The 17,682-nt window shown below is 58.8% G+C and overlaps 6 protein-coding genes and 1 non-coding gene across 7 annotated transcripts; 3 read left to right on the top strand and 4 right to left on the bottom strand.

Moving 5' to 3' along the window:
• Window positions 1-411: 411 nt before the first annotated feature.
• On the top strand, window positions 412-2,377 carry A1Q1_05986 (uncharacterized protein; the record flags this gene model as incomplete). Its single annotated transcript, XM_014321195.1, has 4 exons — window positions 412-908; window positions 970-1,560; window positions 1,638-1,762; window positions 1,806-2,377. 4 exons carry the CDS (start codon window positions 412-414, stop codon window positions 2,375-2,377), a joined length of 1,785 nt encoding a protein of 594 aa, XP_014176670.1.
• A 1,136-nt stretch (window positions 2,378-3,513) lies between these two features.
• Window positions 3,514-4,169, bottom strand: A1Q1_05987 (F1F0-ATPsyn F; the record flags this gene model as incomplete). The annotated part of the gene is made up of 4 exons (XM_014321196.1): window positions 3,514-3,582; window positions 3,645-3,672; window positions 3,893-4,017; window positions 4,095-4,169. 4 exons carry the CDS (start codon window positions 4,167-4,169, stop codon window positions 3,514-3,516), a joined length of 297 nt encoding a protein of 98 aa, XP_014176671.1.
• Window positions 4,170-4,745: 576 nt separating this feature from the next.
• Window positions 4,746-6,327, top strand: A1Q1_05988 (protein YHM1; the record flags this gene model as incomplete). The annotated part of the gene is made up of 6 exons (XM_014321197.1): window positions 4,746-4,812; window positions 4,973-5,288; window positions 5,418-5,598; window positions 5,657-5,732; window positions 5,791-5,969; window positions 6,247-6,327. 6 exons carry the CDS (start codon window positions 4,746-4,748, stop codon window positions 6,325-6,327), a joined length of 900 nt encoding a protein of 299 aa, XP_014176672.1.
• A 734-nt stretch (window positions 6,328-7,061) lies between these two features.
• Window positions 7,062-8,459, top strand: A1Q1_05989 (acetyl-CoA C-acetyltransferase; the record flags this gene model as incomplete). The annotated part of the gene is made up of 2 exons (XM_014321198.1): window positions 7,062-7,121; window positions 7,281-8,459. 2 exons carry the CDS (start codon window positions 7,062-7,064, stop codon window positions 8,457-8,459), a joined length of 1,239 nt encoding a protein of 412 aa, XP_014176673.1.
• Window positions 8,460-10,742: 2,283 nt separating this feature from the next.
• On the bottom strand, window positions 10,743-11,982 carry A1Q1_05990 (uncharacterized protein; the record flags this gene model as incomplete). Its single annotated transcript, XM_014321199.1, has 3 exons — window positions 10,743-11,103; window positions 11,368-11,545; window positions 11,637-11,982. The coding sequence occupies 3 exons, from the start codon at window positions 11,980-11,982 to the stop codon at window positions 10,743-10,745; spliced, it is 885 nt and encodes a 294-aa protein (XP_014176674.1).
• Window positions 11,983-13,811: 1,829 nt separating this feature from the next.
• A1Q1_05991 (uncharacterized protein) lies at window positions 13,812-14,454 on the bottom strand (the record flags this gene model as incomplete). Its single annotated transcript, XM_014321200.1, has 2 exons — window positions 13,812-14,131; window positions 14,181-14,454. The coding sequence occupies 2 exons, from the start codon at window positions 14,452-14,454 to the stop codon at window positions 13,812-13,814; spliced, it is 594 nt and encodes a 197-aa protein (XP_014176675.1).
• A 3,122-nt stretch (window positions 14,455-17,576) lies between these two features.
• On the bottom strand, window positions 17,577-17,657 carry A1Q1_t458. The gene has a single exon. It is a non-coding gene; the product is annotated as a tRNA-Phe (tRNA).
• Between the last annotated feature and the right edge of the window lie 25 nt (window positions 17,658-17,682).

Below are 17,682 nucleotides of genomic sequence, written 5' to 3' on the forward strand. Positions count from 1 at the left end.
CCCTGTCAACTGACTCGCCCACACCTCAACCACCCAACGCCTCCATCCGCCTGCAGCGCCCAGCCAGATCCGGGTGAGACACTGCCTGGGCCATTCGTCATATCCTTCTCCACTGCTCGCTTACTTTCTCCATCGCACTTGTCGTCTCATCTTTGCTCGTCACTCATACGCTTCGACTCACGACCTTCTCCACGACCGCGCGAACGCGACCCTCCCCTGCTTCCACGAGCTCCACCAGCGCAGGACTCCACCGCCCGCGCTCGCCTGCCAACATCTAGAATCGATCGGCACTAACGGCTCAGCCGTACGCCGTACCGCTGTAGCACGGAAGCCCACTTGCCCGCGTGCGTGCGGCGTGCTCGACTCCTTCTGCAACTAGAACCTTAGAGCGTCTCGACGCTTTCACCAGCCATGGTGAAGGCTCTCGCCACGGCCCTGCTATTGGCAGCCGGTGCGCAGGCGGCGGCGCAGATCTCCCACAAACCGATCAACATCACGCTGCCCGACAGCTCGCCACTGCTCGTCTACTCGCCGCGGGAGGCGAACGCCTCCATGCCCAACTACACGTACAACCCAGACCTGTGGAACACGACGTTCGTGCGCCGGCCATGGACCGAGTGGCAGCCGAATACGCTTGGCCGCGGCGAGTCCTCGCACCGCACGAACAAGGCAGGCAACAGCGTCAGCGTCACTTGGCTCGGGACGGGGGTCTACTTCCACGGCGGGTGTGAGAATGACTGCAAGGTCACGCTGAGCATCAACGGAGGCCCGGAGAAGGAGTTCACCCCCGGCCCGGGGTATGAGGGCGGTGGCCCGCTCGCGTTCTTCAATGACCATGATGCCACGGAGAACACCCAGAACACGGCCGTGCTCACGCTCAAGCAGGGTGCGATAGGCGTGCAGCGTGCGTATCTGACGAGTATCATCCAGACATATGCGTAAGTGTACATGGAGTTTCGCAACTAACAGCAGCTCGGACGTGACGGAGACCACTCTGAACTGGCTGAACACGACGACCGGGACGGATAACAACATAAATCCCGCTATTGATTCCAAGAACCCGGACGGAACAGTGTGGGGAGGCGTGCACCTGCTCGGAAACGGCCTGGACCAAATGGTCTACCGGCGCATCGACACGAAGCAGGCCAACTCGTACGCGCAGTTCCGGATCCCGGAGAACACAACCATGGTATCTCTGTGGGGGACTATGAATCTCGACCATGGAAACTTTACTGTGACTGTGACTCCTCCGCCGCCCGGATCCAAGACAGAAGGCAAGACACTGCTGAACGGGTTCGCGACGTGGTCCATCATCGACACGCCGCTGTACATGGCCCCGCTCGACCCGAACACGGACTACACCCTCCGTCTCGAGAACCTCGAGCAGGATAAGTACCTCGATCTCGCGAGCGCGAGATTCTACACACTCGACCCCGCCAATGCCGCCCAGCCCGAACCGGTCACCGAACAGCCGCAATCGCACGGGCTCAGCGCCGGCGCTATTGCGGGTATTGCCATCGGCTCGGTGCTCGGCGCGATGCTCATCGGCGGTCTCATCGGGTTCCTCATCTGGCGCCGCCGCAACACACACCGCTACAACATGTAAGCTCGACGGTTATTTGGTTAGCTGACAACAGCCCCGGACCCTACCTCGTTAACGACGACGAGCGGTTCGAGGTCGACCCCACGCTGCAAACGACGCAGTACACGATGGCGTCCTCGGGATCGGGCCGTGGCTCCTTCGGCCGCGGCTCCCTGCAGAGTACGTACCAGCTCTCTTTCTCCCGTGGCAAGCTGACACGCAGCCAACGACGTCTCCACGCTCGGATACACGCACTTCACGCCTCTGGGCGAGGAGGACCCTGCGGACGAGAAGACAGGCGTCCTGCACCATCCCCCGCCTGGCCGTCCCGCCCCCTTGGCCCCATTAGCACTCGATCTGAAGCGGCAGCTCGCCGGCTTCGAGTCCGTCCCCCTCAGTCCCTCGGGCAGCGGGCGCAACTCGTTCTCGCGCAACGGCAGCGGCCTCCTAGTTCCGCCTCCCGAGAGCGAACTGGCAACGTATGCGAGCGGAAGCACCGCGTCCAACTCGCACGGCACTAATGTGGGTCCCTCCCACGGCGGTGGGGGCAGCTACGGCGTCGGTCGTCGTCCCCGCGCTCCCCTAATCGACTACGTCAATGCGCAGGATGCGGGCCCCGTCCCAACGACCGTGACACAAGTCGAGATGCCGCCCAGCTATAACCCAGAGTGGGCCGAGAGTGGGAGTCTCGCTAGTAACGGGACGGGACAGGGGCAGCAGCAGGAAGGAGGAGAAGAGAGGAATGCACCAGGTCGCATGAACTCGATCGTGAGGGCGGCTAAGGGCCTCCTCTGACGAGCGTGTCGATACGATAGTGGACGTTGACCAGGCGCCCTTAAAAAGCTGGTTTGTAGTTGTTATAGATAGGATACGCAGGACAATGTGCATTGATATGAATCGTTTTTCCTACTCAAGCGAAGAGTACTGGACGGCGTGGGATGTGTTCAGAGAAGCAGCAATAGGGCCAGAGTGCCATTCCGCAAGGCGCCCAGACGTCTCGAACTTTGTGACACCCGTGGGAGACATTGGGACTGGCGAAGGCTTCTTCCAACCTGGTCGAGATTGCCTGTCCCGACCGGCACACTTGACATACACGGCGATCCGGCGAAGGCGTCGCAGCGCAAGGCCACGCTCGCGTTACCGTGGGAAGGGATGAAACTAGCAAAGGTTCTCTCCAACCTCAACTGGATCGCTTGCCCCGGCCTTGCAGATTCGCCCTCATGTTGCTGACGTTTCCAGCTCGTACGTAGACGCACACACAGCTCGCACGCACCAGTGTACGTCGTGCGAAGTGTGTCCCATTGTACGATTGCGCAGCGCAACGGACTTGGCTCCGTGAGCGAGTGTAGCCTCTCTGAAGCGAAGGGGTGCAGCCTGCGCCAAGTCATCGGTGACGACCGCATGATATACATGCAAGTGGCGTCTGTTGAGTCAGTATAGCTGGGGACAATGTGCAGTTGACGTCGGGGAGCGCGGGGAGGACATGGGAAGCTGCCTGACGAAGGAGGAAGACCGAACGAAGACGAGGCAGCACATTGCCGAGCCGATGCCCCACGGACCTGAATCGCTCCGGGCTCCCTACGCACTCCAAAATACCCCGAGACGGACTCTTCCCCGCTGCCTTCCCCCACTGCATCTGGTAGTCGATCGTGTAGCCGCCAGGCGCTGCGGACGGTGTAGCAGGACGATTCGTGGCGCGGCCACCTGTCGTGAGTTTCTTCGACTATCCACTGACGTCGACCGATCAGAAACAACCGTCTGTCATCAGTCAACCTGGCCTCGGAAGGACAGCAAAGATAGCCCAGGACCCATGGGCGACGGGCGGGCCGCAACAGACGCCCGGAGGAGCACCTTATGACCCGTAATTCGCGTTTTTCTTTCCGTCATCCTTGTCATTTTATGCATTTTCCCATCTACACCGTTTCGGTCGTCTAGTGGGCGTGGTGCTTGTGGTGCTTGAGGTGCATCTGGTAGTCGATCGTGTAACCAATGAGGAAAAGCTAAAGGTTAGCATGCTACACGATTGACTAAGAGGAGCATGAAGAAGAAGAGAAAGACTTACACCGAGGATGGTAGCGAGGATGGGCTTGCTGCGAGATGTTAGCAAGGTATGACGATCGGGTTTGTTGTTCTCGCGGATCAGACACCTCCATGCACTTCGCGCGCGCCCGCTCTGCTCTCCGGTATCAAGTCCGAGCCCATTCCGAGCGTGTTGTGGCTATCGACTGCGGTTGAAGGTCGGAAGTAGCCGAGCGCACGCCGAGGTGTCACAATCCGTCCGCGATCCAACAAACACTTGTTCGCACGTACCCAGAGGCGTTGGGGCCCTCGAAGTAGCGGCCGCGGATACCACCAGAGGGCTTTCCGGGGCCCTTGGGGAGCTTGGAGTAGAACTTGACGACCTCCTCAGTGCGAGCAGAGGTGCCGCCCGACGACTGCAAAGTTAGCACAATGTTCTGTCATTCGTTTTCGGTCGTTCCGGGTGTTGTCGACCAAAAGACTCGATACGCACGACAGCCGAAGGGGTGGCGATCTTGGGGGGGATGAGGCCCTTGAGAGCGTTGCGGCGAACGGCGGAGGCGAACATTTTGGGAGAGGGGTGAGGGAGGTTGAGGGAGATGAGAGAGGTGACCTCAACGACTAGACTGGCAGCAAGCAGGGAGCAGCGACGCAGCGACGCAGCGACCCGCTCCGCGCAGAGGGGAGCAGCCCCCGCCCAGCCAGCCAGCCAGCCAGCCAGCGCGAGCGGAGCGGGTGATCTTGTCACCCGATAACGCCGTCGTGTGTGGCATGGGGGCTTCCTTGTGAAGAGGGAATACCACGTGGAAAAGTGGATCACGTGACACGCATCGGAAAATGTAGGGGACATTTGGAACGCCCAAATAGCTTTGAGGGGATTGATTGCGCGAGCGAGTCGTAGTGTGCGCGACGGCGGGTATGAGAGCGAGTGACAGTACGGCGCCAGGAACCAAAGGGCGTCGGGTGCAATGAGCGGCCGACTTTTCTGTGCTATCTCAAAAATCCTGGCCAAACGTCCGAATCTGATCGTGACTCTTTCTCTTCAGCGCACGACACAGGAAGACCTGATAAGCTAGGCAATCAACGCCCTCTCCCTCGACCTCGTCTTTGTCTCCCACCCATTTCTTCTTGTTGCCCATCAAAAATGTCTCCCCCCGGTGACTTCAAGCGCGAGAGCGGCACCGCCCGTATCCTGGGTTCCGGAACCTCGGGTAAGTGATCGTGAGACGGACTGATCGATGCTAGAGTTGTTACCAGCAGCAACCACCTCGAACAGCTGCGGCGACAGCGTTCAGCAGGCGTTGCTCGTCCGGTTCTGCTGATCCAGTTGGCGCTCTTCCCACGCGCATGCAACCCGTACTGATGCCCCAGGTATCGCCGAGCTTATCGTCTTCCACCCCGTCGACACCGTCGCTAAGCGTCTGATGTCCAACCGCGGCCAGGTCTCTGCCAGCACCCTCAACCAGATCATCTTCAAGAATGCCGCCAACGCCCCCGTCGTCACCAAGTTCATGTCCCTCTTCCCCGGTCTCGGTTACGCTGCCGGTTACAAGGTCGCCCAGCGTGTCTACAAGTTCGGTGGCCAGCCGTACTTCCGTGACCTGATCGACAAGGGAGCCGGTGACTGGTTCCGTGACACCTTCGGCAAGAAGACTGGTAGCATGCTCATGCAGGCTTCCGCTGGTTCGTGAGTATCACCATGTGGGCAGTCGTTTCTCAAGCCTCACCAGCCTGCGTTCCGCACGCAACGCGTGTGTGATCGGTTCCTGAAGGAGGTTTGGGGCGGCGTGGTAACGGTCGGTCGCTAACAGCCCAGGCTTACCGGTATCGGTGAGGTCGTCCTCCTTCCCCTCGATGTCCTCAAGATCAAGATGCAGACCAACCCCGAGGCCATCAAGGGCCGTGGTCTCGTCAAGCTGATCACTGAGGAGGGTCTTGGATCCCTTTACCGTGGATGGGGCTGGACCATGGCCCGTAACGCTCCCGGATCGTTTGCTGTGAGTTAACTTTGGCTAGATTGTGGCGCACACGCAAGCAGTCCGCTAACCACCACAGCTCTTCGGTGGATCTGCTGCCACCAAGGAGTGGCTCTTCCACCTGAACGACTACTCTCAGGCTACCTGGACCCAGAGTGAGTACCCTGCGGTGCCTGTGGATCACACAGGAGATGTGCTGATCGCCTTCCCCAGACTTCATCGCGTCCATCGCTGGTGCCGTTTCGTCGATCACTGTCGCCGCGCCCCTCGATGTTGTCAAGACCCGTATCCAGAACGCCAACTTCGGCCAGAACGTCTCTGGCTTCACCGTCATCAAGGACATGGTCCGCTCGGAGGGACCAGGTGCCTTCTTCAAGGGTCTTACCCCCAAGGTGAGTTTGCAACACAGACATTTTATGGATGAGTGAGCCCTGGTATCTTTCAGTCCAAGCACATCTTGCGGAGAGTCAAAATGTTGCACCGCAGTGGCTTAAAAAAGGCTATGGAGACCCCGGGGTACTCCAGAGTTACCCCGCGGACCTATTGTCGCGGCGTGTGGACGCGTTAAATGCGCGTACAGATGCGGACGACCAGCCCTTCCTCCCAGACATGAATGTCCCTTCGGCTAAAGCAAGCCAATCACGGTTCCGGCGCTGACTTGTCCCCTAGATCCTCGTTGTTGGCCCCAAGCTCGTGTTCTCGTACACTCTTGCCCAGTCGCTGATCCCCTTCTTCGGCAAGTACGTCTAAGTGTAGCGTACCTGCTGCTCGAGGATGAGGACCATGTTAAAAACCGGACGGAGGACGCCCTCGCTGGTGCGGGAGGCATATATCCCCTCTGGTCTGTACTATATATAGACACCGCTCGCTCTTATGCATCACAGCCTAGCCCCCGCAAGATGTGGTACTGCCGGGTCTTTCGAAATTTGTGTGGATAGATAACAGAAGAGCAGGGTCTGTGATCGATCAGTCGTGTTAGGCGTCTTAAGCGGATGGTGGCTTGGCGGAGCATGAAGGATCATGCCGTGGACGGCGCAGGCAGGCAGGAGTAGGCGAGCAGAGGAATGGACGAATGAAATGCTGCGGCCGGTTTCGGTTTTACGCCCACTTAGGCGAGCCGGGGCAAGTACCCGGTTCCGGGGGGTGCAGGACGCGAGGGTCGCCGCGGTGCACCGGCGAGTGAGTGTGGAGGGTCAAGTGTCATGGAGCTTGGAGCCGACTTTCTCAGCACTCGAGCAAATGGGATGCAGTGCCGACGATTACAGACCATGTCACACCGAGAAACGAGACAGAAAAAGGTCAGACTACTTAAAGGTCAGAGCGTACTCATCGTCTCACCTCTCGTGTTCGTCGTCCCATTCCGACCAACAACAATCCAAACAGGCAGCGCCGCACCCCCCAGCCCGCTACCAATCGCATTGTCCCTGACTACCCCCATCGAAATCGTACGAGGCGCCTAACCCCCCCATCCACGACCTTTCCAGATGTTCGCCAACCGTCTTGCTTCTTCCACCCGTACCCTTCCCAAACTCGCCAGGAGCATGGTGAGTAGAAACCACTGTGCGAGCAGTGAGCACAACGGTTTCAGTGACGGCGACGACAGCGACGACATTGACCAGCGCTCGCCCACCGAAATTCCGAGCTCACTACCGCTCGCGCCGGCTCCGTGACACGTCGAATTCCATGCTGACTCACCACTACAGTCGACCGCCAACCCCGGTAACCCCGTCTACATTGTCGGCGCCAAGCGCACCCCCATCGGCTCGAAGGATGGTGCTCTGAAGCCCCTCACTGCCCCCGAGCTCGGTGCCGCCGCCGTCAAGGCTGCTCTCGCCGAGTCCAAGGTCCCCGCCGACAAGGTCGAGGAGATCTACATGGGCCACGTCGTCCAGGCCGGCTGCGGCCAGTCGCCCGCCCGTCAGGTCGGTATCGCCGCTGGCCTCCCCGAGGCCTGTGACGCCACGACCATCAACAAGGTCTGCGCCTCTGGTCTCAAGACGATCACCATGGCCTCGCAGGCTATCCAGCTCGGCCAGCGCGACGTCATGGTCGCCGGTGGAATGGAGTCGATGTCGAACGCCCCCTTCCTCCTCCCCCGCCAGCTCCCCGGCTTCGGTCACTTTGAGGGCAAGGACTCGCTCGTCGTCGACGGTCTCTTTGACGTCTACAACAAGTTCCCGATGGGCAACTGCGCCGAGCACACTGCCAAGCAGCTCGGCATCACCCGTGAGATGCAGGACGACCACTGCCTGAGCTCGTACGAGCGTGCTCAGGACGCCTGGGAGAAGGGCCTGTTCAAGGACGAGATCTGCCCCGTCACGATCAAGACCCGCAAGGGTGAGGTCACCGTCGACAAGGACGAGGACTTCAACAAGCTCCTCAAGGACAAGTTCCGTGGCATCCGCCCCGTCTTCCAGAAGGACGGCACTGTCACGCCGGCCAACTCGTCGACGATCAACGACGGTGCTGCCGCCGTCATCCTCGCCTCGGGCGAGACCGTCGAGAAGGACGGCCTCAAGCCCCTCGCCAAGATCCTCGGCTACGCCGACGCCGCCGCCGCCCCCATCGACTTCCCCACCGCCCCCACCCTCGCCGTCCCCATTGCGCTCAAGAACGCCGGTGTCTCCAAGGACGACATTGCCCTCTGGGAGTTCAACGAGGCCTTCTCCGTCGTCGCCGTTGCCGCCGAGAAGGTCCTCGGCCTCGACCGCTCCAAGGTCAACACCCGTGGTGGCGCCGTCGCCCTCGGCCACCCCATCGGATGCTCCGGCACCCGTATCGTCGTCACCCTCATCCACGCCCTCAAGCCCGGAGAGAAGGGTGTCGCCGCCATCTGCAACGGTGGTGGTGCCGCGACCGCCATGGTCATTGAGCGTCTCTAAGGTCGCGAAGCGAGCGCAGCGAGCGAGCGTGATAACAGCGACGAGCTCGCTCCGTTCTCGTTCGGAGTTCAGGGTTCAGTAGTAGTCTAGACATAGGTGTCACTAAAATGTAACAACTGCATATACACAAGCGGAGCACGAGCGAAGCGAGTGCGAGCGAGAGCAACCTGACTGACCACCACTAACAGTCATTAACCCGCAACGAGGTAAAGAGGCACAGATTCATTCCAGGCTGCAAGGATATGGTGTTATCGTCATTTTCCATAACTTCAGAGGTGTGCGTCTCAAACACCCCCCTTGTTGACTTCTCGATCTTCTTTCATTCTTTCTGTCTGTTCCAATTCCAGGCCAAGTTCGGATCAAGCGACGACTTACCCGGCTAGATGCCGGGGTGGCGTTTCTTCGCACTGTCTTATCATCTCGCGGGTAAACCATCTTTGGGCTTCCCCACATTGCTCTCTCTCTCCCCAGAATTACTATCCCCGCATCCCTCAGGCGCGAGGTGCCCGCAAATCTCCAGGATACTGGACCGAGGGAGTCGACCGAGGACCCAGAGGACGACCGGCGACTAACGAGCTATACCGAGGGGAAGAGAGTAGGGGGGCTCACCACCAGATCCGATAGTCGAAATCGAAACACGCAGCATTCCTCTTCCACACGGTGCGCAGGCGGGGACACACGGGCCAGCGGAAGCCAGAAGGCTTCTCGCCCTCTCCTCCAGGTGTGGTATTGTCACCATTCACGCCGAGATCTGCGCCGGACTCGGGCTCTGCGCCCGCGTCGGCCGCATCGGCCGCCTCGGCCTCGTCGCGCTCGGACAACTCTTCGATCTCGAGGGCGCGGGATTCGGGGTCGTTACGGCGCCACCAGTGCGTCTTTGTGCCGAGACAGATCCACTCGGCTGGTTGTCAGCTTTCGTCTGCAACCTGGCAATGCGTGGCAGTGTGGTGGGGAGGCAGAGAGGGGCGGGGAGAGAGAGGGGAGGGAGCGATGGGAGAGCGGAGGAGAGCAAAGCCTCGCTGGGCCTCGCTTCGCTCGGCCGACATCTACTTACAGCACAGCACACCCTTCCAGGCGTTGTACGACCAGGCAATGGACTTGATGCGCGGGTCGTTGGAGGGCGCGCACCCGGCTACGATGACGCGGTTCTCGCGCGAGACTGTTGTCAGCACCTAAAGGAGCACCTAAAGGGCAGGGGAGACGTACTCGCCAGACAGCGGTCGTGCACCCCCACCAGCTGGAGACGGTCGCCGTACCATGTCCAGCGCGAGGCGCGGTTGCATGCGGCACTGGCATCATCAGCATTGATGTTGGAGACTGCCTCACAGCTCTACTTCGTCGCAGACGTTCGTGCCCTTGGCATTGACGCAGCAGTTCTGTCCACGGAGATGAATACGGAAGCTGCGGGGAGGACGGGGCGGCTTGGGCGACACGGAGGGTGTGGGTGAGACACTGCTTGAGGGAGGTGGCCTCGAAGAGGGAGGTGGCGAGGAGGAGGGAGGAGGACGGGAAGAGGAAGGTGTAGGAGAGGGAGAAGGGGACATGGAGGAGGGCTTGGGGGGATGGTGCCACCCGCCTAGGGCGAGGGGGGCGAGGATGAGGAGGGAGAAGAACTTCATGTTGCTTGTGAGGTGGGAGGTGGTTGAACTGGTGTGATCGAGCTGGTCGCTGGACTTGACAAAGGTCGAGAAGACGGCGTTTATATACCTTTCACGAGGTTATTGTGGCCGCCATGAAGTGGTTCAGTTGAGCGAGCTCGAGGGCGCTTACGCTCATCACTGCCACCCGTTGATGTGTCGTCAACGACAAGCTCTCGGGTGTCCGAGGCTATGAGGCATTTCTCCCTCGCGACCCAATATGAACCCAGAGCGTCTTCAGATGAGGTTCAGTTCGAGATCCACGGGACGATAGAGAGTTTGTCACCTTTCTCCCCATCAGTCGGTTCATGTCGCTCCCGAGAACTGGGGGCGTGGGAGCATTGATCTTGACGACCAGCACTACCTCGCCCGCGCGCAAGACCAAGGCTATCTTTGGTCAGTCTCCATACGAGTCGGTCAGCGTCCATCTACAGCCCGTGGCATGATGGCCAGGTGAACCTGTGCCCGGTTCAGTATCGGTCAGTTGTCAAGCCCGACACTGGCGGCTCAGGCTTGGCAGGCGTCGACGTCGACGTTGAGCGGGAGGCGATATGTGTTCTTGCAACCTCCAAACTCGGCCGGCGGTCCACTTTGGCCCGAACAGCACCTGTGCCGGGAATTCTCTCCCAGGCCTCTACAGCAAACGTCATTTGCCGGGTTGACCTGAGAGCATCATTGAGAGCCATGAAGTGGTGGGCGCCGGTCGAGTGATCGAGGGAGCGGCCGGGCTATGCTTCGGCTCTCCGGCAACGACGGGAGGGACGGTGCCGAAGATCTGTGGACGCTTGGGGTCGAACATGTTCTCGTGATATGTGGATGTGGTGATGGAACGAGTTGGGGGTTCTGGATCAGTGGGACCAAGCCGGTCCGTGTACGTGAGATAACGACCAGGTACCGCCATTCTCTGCGCGGGGCTCCTGCTCACGGCTCTTGCATTCCGTCCTTGCATGCCGTTCGGGACGGGCATGGCACAGACCATGACAGCCCCCGAGGTCACTGCGTTGGCTCTTGCCAGGACGGTCAGTCACTCGAACTCAGTCTGCTCGGACGAGATAACGTTAGTTGCCAAAATTGAAGCTTGCGTTCTGAGAATGTCGCACCAGACACCCGAGCATGGCCAGACGCCGTCGGACAGACGACTCTTCATCGCTGTTGACAATGCTCAGTGGACGACAGCCACACATGGAATGTGCATACTGGACGCTCTGCGCCGCAACGTCATCGAGCCACCACAGTGGCAAGTTCACACCATTACTGGTCTGCTCATTCACTCATCGCCCGAGGCAGCCCCACACTTGCCCTCTTCGTCAGTGACAGGACCACCGGGGGTGCGCTGGGGTTCAAAGCGGCCTGCGCGCTGCCTCCATGAGAGGAAGAGCCTCGGTGGCTCCTGGCCCCCGATCGCCGAGAGGCACCAAGTCTGCTGAGGAGTGGTCGTCTTCTCGTGATCTACGATGGTGTCAGCTGATCCAACACTGAAGTCAGGCTTCCAAATCGCCCCCTGCCTAATCTAGGCATGGGCAAGCGGATGTGCACGCACATGTACAAATCTGAGATCGCTTCGTGGTGTCCCACGTCCAAGACGTCTCGACAGTAGGATCGTCTGTGGGGATGCACGATGCGAGCACGGCCTCGGGGGCCTCCGCTCCCTGCTTCAGACCGATACAACGGTCCACCTCGCCAGACAGGCGCAGCTGGTTCTCGACATAGCTCCAGCGCTGTGTCGGTGCGGGACCGCACTTGCCGTATTCGAGTGGGGTGCCGATTTCGGTGCTGTCACCCTTGGTCTGGACGCACCATGGGCCGTCCGATCCAGAGAGCTGGAGTGACGTGAACGCAGCCCCAAGTGCAGGAGAGGCGAGGTAAAGCCCGAGAAGGAGACGCATGCTGGGCTTAGGTGAGGTTCTCTGGTCGGGAGTTCAGCGACACGGGCGCAAGATGAGTGGGCGTTGTGGGGAATGTGCGGTCGGCGGAGACTTTTGCCGTGGTTGAGCGAAGCAGTGCTACTTGTGATGGGAGCCGAACACGAACAACACCTTGCAGCGTTATAAGTGGCCTGAGATGATGGTCAGAGTCAGCTGGATGCGGCGACCGAAGCGGGATGGACGTCGCGCTCTCACCATCCCGCACGCGTGGGAGCGTTGTCAAGCTGATCTATCCGGATCCGCATTGATCCTCTTGGCACACCTCATTGCAGATCTCTATGCCGAGCTTGGGTGCAATCGCGCCCGACACAGCTGCAGCTTGGACCTTCGGCTTCCATGTCGCTACGCTCCATTGATAGCTGCGCTCTGCTTACGCTGCAAAGCCGCTTCTGAGACCGCACGATGCGTTTCAGGTTCAATTGGACAATTGGCTGACGCCAATCAAATTGACCGATGATCGGCGATTTTGACGTCTTATCTCCTGCTCACGGGCTGTTGCAACACCTTCAGCACAGTTCAGACGTCGGGAAAGTGTCCAGTTGTAGCTACAGACGTCAACCTACCACGTTGGGCGCTCTTTACTCGCGACACGACATCCGGATGGAAGCAGATACCAATAGAACGTCGACAACGGTATGGGCCAAGTTTAGGTTTGGCCCTTGTTCTGAACGCATGGGGCCCAAGGGCCCCTTGCGGTGTCTCACTGGGTAGCCGTACGGCAAGCACACCACAGACGCTATCGGTTCAGTCTGTCTGATGCTGCAGCCTGAGATATAGGCAGACACCTCCACTCTGTGTAGGCAGTGCTGCGCTCAGCCAGGCCCAGACATGCGAGAGGCTGAAAGGGCTGGTCACCGTTCTCCTAACTCCCGACAGCATACCGCACCGCCGCCTTCGCATCGGTTGATCGGTTGGGCTCTCATGTGGTCGACGCTGAAGCAACGGGACATCCTTGTGAGCGACAGACTACGAAGTCTATGCAGACTTAGCATCCCGCGTTGAACATCCGAGCACAGGATAGTCTACTCTAAGCTGCTAGCTTCGTCCCGAAACAACGGACGTCTCAAGTACGAGCCCGCTTCCGGGACCCAGAGCGAGAGTTGGTCCGCTCGTATCGTGCGGGCGGTTATGCGTACCCGTGGAGGGGATGGTTTTCGACTCCTTCCGCATTCCCTAGCCATGCGAGGTCGGCTCAGCGCCAACGAGCTCCGATAGTGATTTGGGTTTCTGAGTTTGACGGAGCGCCCGTTCTCAGGATTTCCTAGGAACGCCGCACGGTATGTTTGACTCACCCTGCAGCTATATCCAAGCGTGGGCGCGTACTATCGCCGAGCAACGGTTCACTACCTGGACTTTACTCGACCATGATGCTGAGGATCGTCTGGATGGGGACAACGGTTCGACATGGACTCCTCAGCTTCCCAGCACCAAGGGGTCACAGAGCGGAGGCCTCGATGATCGGGGAATCGCCGAAGATGATATGGCTGTAGTTATTGGGGTTTACGTCATGGGGAGCCCACGATATGAGCGTGCCGTAAGATAACGAAACCTTAATCTGTTGTCACCATTGACACAAACAAACGTCCAGCTGAGCGGTCTGGGACGGCTTTGTCTTGTGCTTTTCTGAGCAGTACGCTGAATGAGAACGCGAGAACGTTAGTCGGTTAGTCGCTCGTCTAGGTGATCATCGCTGGGAAGAGATTATACATGTCATTTCGCTGTGTCAAACAGCTTGTCGTTGTTGTATTGCTGCCTTCGTATTGTGATGCGGTTGGTCAATATGCTTACTCCTACTCGATGTTAGGGTTGACCGGGTAGTGAGGAGCGGAAGTGTCCCTGTAGACACCGGCAGCGCCGTCCTGCCACGAGATCGGGGTGTGAGTGCCGGGCGGGCCGGACACAAGCTGAACCTGGACACCGGCCACGGGCGCCTTGACACACGTAGCCTTAACGATCCGTCCGGGGACAGCAGCGACGTCGGTGCACAGGTAAGCACCCTCGCCGGGGGTGGAAGCCTGTTCGCTGGGGAGACCAAAGCCGAACGTGACAGTCTTAATCTCGGGTCCGTTCTTGGTGCACGAAGCGAGGACGAGACGATCCTGCTTGTTCACTGCATGTTAGCGTTCGTTTTACAGAATGGCAAGGGCGTTCAAACTTACCACCAATACACCTGTCCTCGACACCAGCCAGGCGGAGCTTGCCATTCTCACGGAACCAGCCCTGCTTCTTGTTGGAGGGACCCTCACAGTACCATCCGTTGATCGGGTTACCGATGTTGGTGTTACCGTGAGCGTTGTCGAGGCAGAGGTCGGTGTCAACGACCTTCAGGGAGGCAGGAAGATCTCCGGGCTTCGGGCTGTAGCTTCCGCTGGTGGGAGCAGCAGCGACGGCACCCGCAAGTGCAAGAGCAGTCATGAAAGAGGTGGCGACCATGGTGTGAAAGTGTGGACAAGGGTTGAGAGTGAGGTAGATGTTTTTGCTTGATTCGCGAGGGGAGGTCGTGAGACGTTGTTGGTTTCCGATACAGGTTCCCTCGACTTCTTATATACCTTTCAACGTCTCCCAACTCGTCAACCCATGGTTTGAGGAGACTCAAAACGTCCCCCAAAGCACCCGAGAGCAAGACCATCGTCAAGGAGGTCAAGAACTGCCCTGTCACGTCGGGAACGTCGCAAAGACGTTCGAGACCAGCTTGCCGACGTTGTCAAGGAGGTGTGAGCGAAGGGTTCAATCGTTTGTGGACCATGAGGTGCAGGGCTTACTTCATCCAGCGGTGTGGGTAGGTCAGGAAGCCTGCGACCTGATCTGATCTCGCCGCAACGCCTGAGGAGGTGAGTCTGGGAATCGGATCGACACGGCATCGGCATAACGGACGCTGGAGCTCGAACCTGAGCAGGCTGCCGATCGGCACAGCGGGACAGGGGCTACGGAGAAGACACCGATGGCCGCAGCGTCGTAGCTGTGCAGACGATGCACTGGCAAACCTCCGAGAGGTGCTCTCCAGCTCCGGGAACGGCGAGCGTGGGCTGAGATCGTGCGTGGTATCAGAGGAAGGCAGCTGTCCCGCTCACGTGTGGTGATTTGCGCTATGATGCGCTATCCCGCCCTCAGCTTTGGCCCTATGTTTAGGACGCAGAGCAGAGCCACCACTGACGACTGGAATGCTGATGTGACATAAGGCTTCGTTATCCTGCAGATGCGAACCCTCGGTCGGATACCCCAGACGTCAGACATCGGCCCGGCGACGTTTACTTCCGTTCTACATCAGATCCTTAGATGACAAGGCTGTCAGACCGGTGGCCGTCAGCGATGCTCAATCATGCGAGATCGTCAGGCGCCATCCGCGCCTTTTGCTACCCATCATTCTCTCCTGTTGTCGTTCGAGGGGGAACCTCGAATATAGCGTGGCCCCTCTTCCTTTGTTTATCGTCAATTTTGTGATCTCATCCGCAGACATGTGTCCAACTTAGGATTAGGCCACTGCCAGCCTATAGTCTAAAAAGATTTAGGAGGGCATGCTTAACGCTTTCCCGCTGCGGATAGGGTATGAGCCAGAGCCTGTGTATGCGGTGCATAAGCCACACTCTAAACATGAGGAAGTGTTCCAGCGAATCCGATTTGCTCGGGAACATGAGCTATCCAGGTGAACGAGACGCCAGGGTGGAAGGACGGCGACAGGCGCGGCGGGCGGCCGCGCTGAAGCGGCATGGACGGCGTCGTCGGAGGCGGTGATGCTGTCGTTGTCAGGAGCGGCGAACTACCGCTGGCTGTTGTCAAGGGGGTGCTGAACTCTATCCGTCGATGAGGAGATAAGATTGTCGGGCCAGCTCCCGTATGTAACAAATTACGTTCACAGGGTTCAGCAGGTGTATGCGTACATCTCCAGCATTTCCCAGTCTTCCTGTCCCAGCTTCCTGGATCTGGTGCGGGAGCTGGGCGTGATGCAATACGACGTTTCCACTGTCAGCCAGTATCAGAAGAGCTCACTGAGAGCTTTCGCTGTTGCAGAGTTGTTGTCGCGCAGTCCCTTTGCACACAAAGGAGCATTGCGTACGAGAAAGTACGTGAGCACCGTGGGAGTGTGTGCGCCGTTCCTCGGCGAAGTACAGATAGCGATCACTCCCGGTATCCAACTCTATGCCACTCCTGGTCTACCAGGTCCAAGATTGAGGGCACAGCATTAGCTGTTGGGTTCAGTTTGCGGCGGTGCCATACGGCGATCAGCCACTGCACTCGCGGTTGGTCTTTGGTAGCCCCTACCCAAACATCGCCGAAACGAAGTAACATCCGCTGCTTCTCCCCAGCACCAAAGAACATTGGTCCGACGGTATCGAAGCTCAATACCAGACACCCATGCGCAGACCGAGAACCTTGTCGGATAAGCTGAAGGATCTACGAGCATGCGATCGAAAGCTCATCCTTACGTTGACTGCGCACTGCAATCGGTAGGGCGTTACTTCCTGCCATCTACCCAGGTCTCGCGCTGCTCTCGATATACTGGTTGAAACAACTCTACAGCTTAACTAGCAGAAGTAATCCTTCCTCCGCTACAGAGCACAGAGCTTCCACTCGCCTCTCCACGCTGCTGAAGTTTGCAGCAGAGGAGGAAACACTCTGATCGAGAGGCTTGTACAGTAGTACCAGTGGAGGCGTCCATGGCATAACCGAAGAATCGGGTTGTTAGCCCGAGCTCCGCGGCTTATGTCATACAGCTGCCTTACCTTACGTTTGGTCGTCTCAGAGTATGGTAGCTTTGCGCTGCCATTACCAGATCTCGTCTGGCTGTAGCTCAGCTGGCTTGTTGGTGTCAACGGCCGTCTGACAGGCCAGACCTGGCCATGCGGTCGCAATGACGACGCCGAAGCCGCAAGTAGGGTGTTGATAAGCCTCGGGAAACGCTGAGGGATACCCAGAGCAAGAGCCAGGTCAGATTGAGCAGGCCGATAAAGTTGAGGAACGGAGGAACAGCCTCAAAGTGAAAGTGGCGGGTGATGTGATAAGCGCTGGCCGTTGGCACCATGATGCAGCACTAAGATAGTTACAGGCTCGAGATTCCAGCGCACCTCGTCAAGACTAGATTTATGGCCCACCCTCCTGTGCCAGTACAACCAGCGTAGCATAGTACAAACGCCCAGTTGGTGTCGAGCTATCGAGCTGGGCTCGGGCTCAGGGCCGCGGCCACTCAGGAACACGCCGTCGGCGACGAGACAATGGCCGTCAATGCCTAGGAGACGAGTCGTAAGCACCGCCTGGTCGTCTGGTTCGAGACGTGCTGTTCGATGGCAAATGTGATGGTCCCTCGCCTATGTGCTGCTTGAATCTGAGAGTTGGATAACTTTCTGCTCATGGTTTCCAGAACCCTTCTGGGGGGCCGGGACTTCTTACACACAGCCTGCACTTCGCTTGCAAGGCAAGGCAAGAGGCATAGGTCCATGGCGTTGCATTGAGGTTCTCCGGTCTACCGGCCTTTCTGTTCAGATGAAGCGACTGACTGGCAAAACACAATGTTGCCCTTGAACCAGCTCCCGAAGGATCAGGCGGGCAGACTCTGGGTGTGGGACGAGGGCGGATCGAACGCCCGACCTCAAGAATTGAGTATCTTCACTCTCGCGCTCTCCCAACTGAGCTATCATCCCTATCACGTCAGCCGGTTGTGTGGCT

This window comes from Trichosporon asahii, assembly GCF_000293215.1.
Source record: "Trichosporon asahii var. asahii CBS 2479 unplaced genomic scaffold scaffold00075, whole genome shotgun sequence".
In the NCBI taxonomy this organism is placed as follows: domain Eukaryota; kingdom Fungi; phylum Basidiomycota; class Tremellomycetes; order Trichosporonales; family Trichosporonaceae; genus Trichosporon; species Trichosporon asahii.